Source organism: Vanellus vanellus (assembly GCF_965231255.1).
Source record: "Vanellus vanellus genome assembly, chromosome: 3".
Taxonomy (NCBI): domain Eukaryota; kingdom Metazoa; phylum Chordata; class Aves; order Charadriiformes; family Charadriidae; genus Vanellus; species Vanellus vanellus.
The window spans coordinates 125,688,721-125,691,667 of record NC_138907.1 but is presented as its reverse complement, the minus strand read 5'-3'; the positions used below and the strand labels follow the sequence as shown (position 1 = coordinate 125,691,667).

Sequence of the window (2,947 nt, the reverse complement as noted above, 5' to 3'; positions counted from 1 at the left end):
AGAGGACCCCAGGTCAGGCCTAAGTCTCCAAACATGCTTTGCTAAAGCCACCTCAGCAACCTGGCGTTAAGATACTTGACAAAGGGACCATAGAGAGAACCGGGGTTAGCCCAGCTGGAGCAGGAAAAGGATTATACCAGCCACTGTGCCACACGCGCCCTGGCAGCTGAACCCTACAAATGCAGGCTCTTCTTGAACCCTTGCTACTGCCTTTGATAGTAACAGGTTTCCCACTGATAGCAGAGATGGCAAAACCCAGCGAGGTCATCCCATCCAGCTGTGGCCCTCATGGCGCGTTCTCCACTGCGTTGTGAGCCCTGGCAGACCCTTCTACAGCCTCACAGCCTTCAGGCTGTCCTCCCCGACATTCAGCAAGATATCACCCACAGGTTTACCAGAATGAACAAGAAACCTCTGCCTATACCAGCATCCTTGGTTAAATGAATTGTTCTGGCTTAAAACACCCCATGTCCCCCAGGATGGCAAAAGGCACTCCCTGCTGTGAAAATGCATCCAGCATGAAGTCTCCAGCCCTCCACCCGAGTCCAGGGTCCCGGTTAGTCACAGCATGTTAGGCAAGTAAGACAGTCACTAATATGTTATGCCCCTTTTCTTGATTTTCACCACTGTGGTGATGTCACGCCTGTCACTTTTGTGACTCTCAGGAGTCCTTTTTAGCCAGGCTGGCCTTGATCCTGCATCGCAGGATGTAAGCTGTGATGGCACTACAAGCCACCAAGCCAAAAAAAGAGATGCAGGAGAGATAAACGGAGAAAGGCCCATGTCTCTTCAGGAAAATATCCTGCCTGTTCTTGTAATCCAAAAGAATGGCCTCCAGCTGTGATAGGGTGCAGATGGCCAGGAAGGTGTGGAAGATCTGGTGGGCATGGCCAACAATATCGCAGGAGCCAGGGAAGTACTTCTCAGGGACCGGGCAGGAGAAGAAATAAGCACTGATAAGGAAAAAAAGTATCTGGTACGTGTGGTACCAAGCAGCATCTTCCTCACAGCCCCCCAGGTGACACACAACCACCCGGTGAGCGACAGGACTGATATCCAAGATGAAGGCCAGCCCGGCTGGGATCACCTGGCACATCTTCCTCATGATGGGGTAAGGCCGTCGGTATCGATATTTCGCGTAGCAGCAGCCGGCACACGACAGCCAGCCACAGAAAGCAGCTGCCGGCAGGAAGAAAAGCCAGAACTTGTCATACCAGGCTTGGTCGGAGCTGTAGTAGAAATGAGCCAGGGCACTACCATACTGGTAGATGCCGACTCCGACGTAGTCCACAAAGTAGAAGGTGTAGTGGTACAGCTCCGATTTGGACTGCAGTAGGTGAGCCAAGAGGCTGCAGGTCAGGTAGGTGACAGAGGAGAGGACAAAGATGAGCAAAGGCAAGGACCACGCGTCCACGGGTAACTGCTCAGCCTCCACAAACGTCTTGAATCTCAGCAGCACGGCCAGCGCTGCCAGGAGATGAGTCCACACATTGACCACCTCATTGTGCTTCTGGAAGAGGCTAAGGAAATAGTACCGCCAGTCCTGGCCGGTGGGACGGTAGCCGGTGTGGATGTATGGCTCACGGAAGAGCTGCGGCACCTCGCACTCTTTGACCGTGCAAGGCATCTTGGGGAGGCCATCCTCCAGCAGCCGGGGGAGACGGCTGAGATGCTGCCCGCTGAGGGACAGCGTGCTGATCCGCTCCAGGATGGCTGTCATCTCGCTGCGTGCGGCGGCTGTGAGCCTGGCTCTGGGGAACGTTTTCTTCCTGCCCTGCAGGGAGGGGAGAAAGAAGAGACATTAATGGTGATGCGTCAGGGAGAAGAGCGTGCTGCCATTCCTGGGTGGGATGAGCCATGGCGCTATTGAGACACTGGCCCTGCTCTTAGGGGAAAGGAGCTTTTCTTGACTCGGCAGACCTAAATTCAGCATGGAGAAGGATGGCACAACCCTATCCCTGCAGTTCAGCCTATGTCAGATGGGCGCAGCAATGTCACAAGCCTGTCCTTCTTCCTCTCTTCCTCGGGCATTCAGCTTGGAATACGTTCAGGAGTAGGCAGGAGCTGCCAATAAGGGGGTGCAAGAAGCAGTTAGATGTCAAGAAAACACCTGATGATTTGTAGAGGGTAAATTAGGGCAGACTTATACCCCCAAATTAGGGTATAATTACTCATTTAAGGGATAACCCGCCTTTCTGCACCTGAGTGAAGAGGGTCCAAACCAAATCGTGGAGGTTGCAAATAAGCTTGGCTTCCCCACCACGCAACATGCACACGGGTTGCATGCCTGGGGCTGCTGCAGTGAGTGGGGCATAGGGAGAAGAGGAGAAGTCCACAGTCCCAAACCCTCATCCCACCATGTGTAAGAAGCAGCAGGACTGGGAGGTGATGGAGAAATGAGAGGCTCTGCATCAGAGCTGGCTGCAGTTTGGGTTTTGCATCGAAGCCTTGGGAGCATCCATGGAGCCATGCAGAGGGGCTGCCAGAGGGGATGTGTCTGGATGCTCTCAAAGCAGCCAAACCCCAGTGCTGGGTAATCCTCTGCCTGCTCTGCTCCTTGGCAACCTCTGGAGTTGCTAAGCTCTAGCTGGAAAGATTCAGATTCAGAGCACAGCAGGATCCTAATGTCTGGAGACTACCTTACAGCACTGAATTCACTCCCAATACCCTCTGTTTCCCTTCCACCCTAGATATTTCTCTTCCCTGCTGGTGTTTATGCCACACACACACACACAAAAAAAAAAAAAAAAAAAAAAAAAGAGGAGAACTCATCGCACAGATGCCCATGGTTGAACTGAATTTGATGCTGATGGAGCCCCACCAGACTCTGCAGGGCTGTGGTTACGCCCGTGCAGCCAATACATACATGTTTGCAGGAGTGGAGCCTGCCTCCTAAGCTTATGTGCATCCAACAAGAGCTGCAGGGGTTGAAGCTGGCCAAAAATAC

The 2,947-nt window shown here is 53.0% G+C and overlaps 1 protein-coding gene across 1 annotated transcript; it reads right to left on the bottom strand.

The window, feature by feature from the left end:
• Nucleotides 1–611: 611 nt before the first annotated feature.
• On the bottom strand, nt 612–1,769 carry PAQR8 (progestin and adipoQ receptor family member 8). Its single transcript, XM_082480297.1, has one exon. It carries the CDS (start codon nt 1,718–1,720, stop codon nt 662–664), a length of 1,059 nt encoding a protein of 352 aa, XP_082336423.1. The 5' UTR covers nt 1,721–1,769; the 3' UTR covers nt 612–661.
• Nucleotides 1,770–2,947: the final 1,178 nt, after the last annotated feature.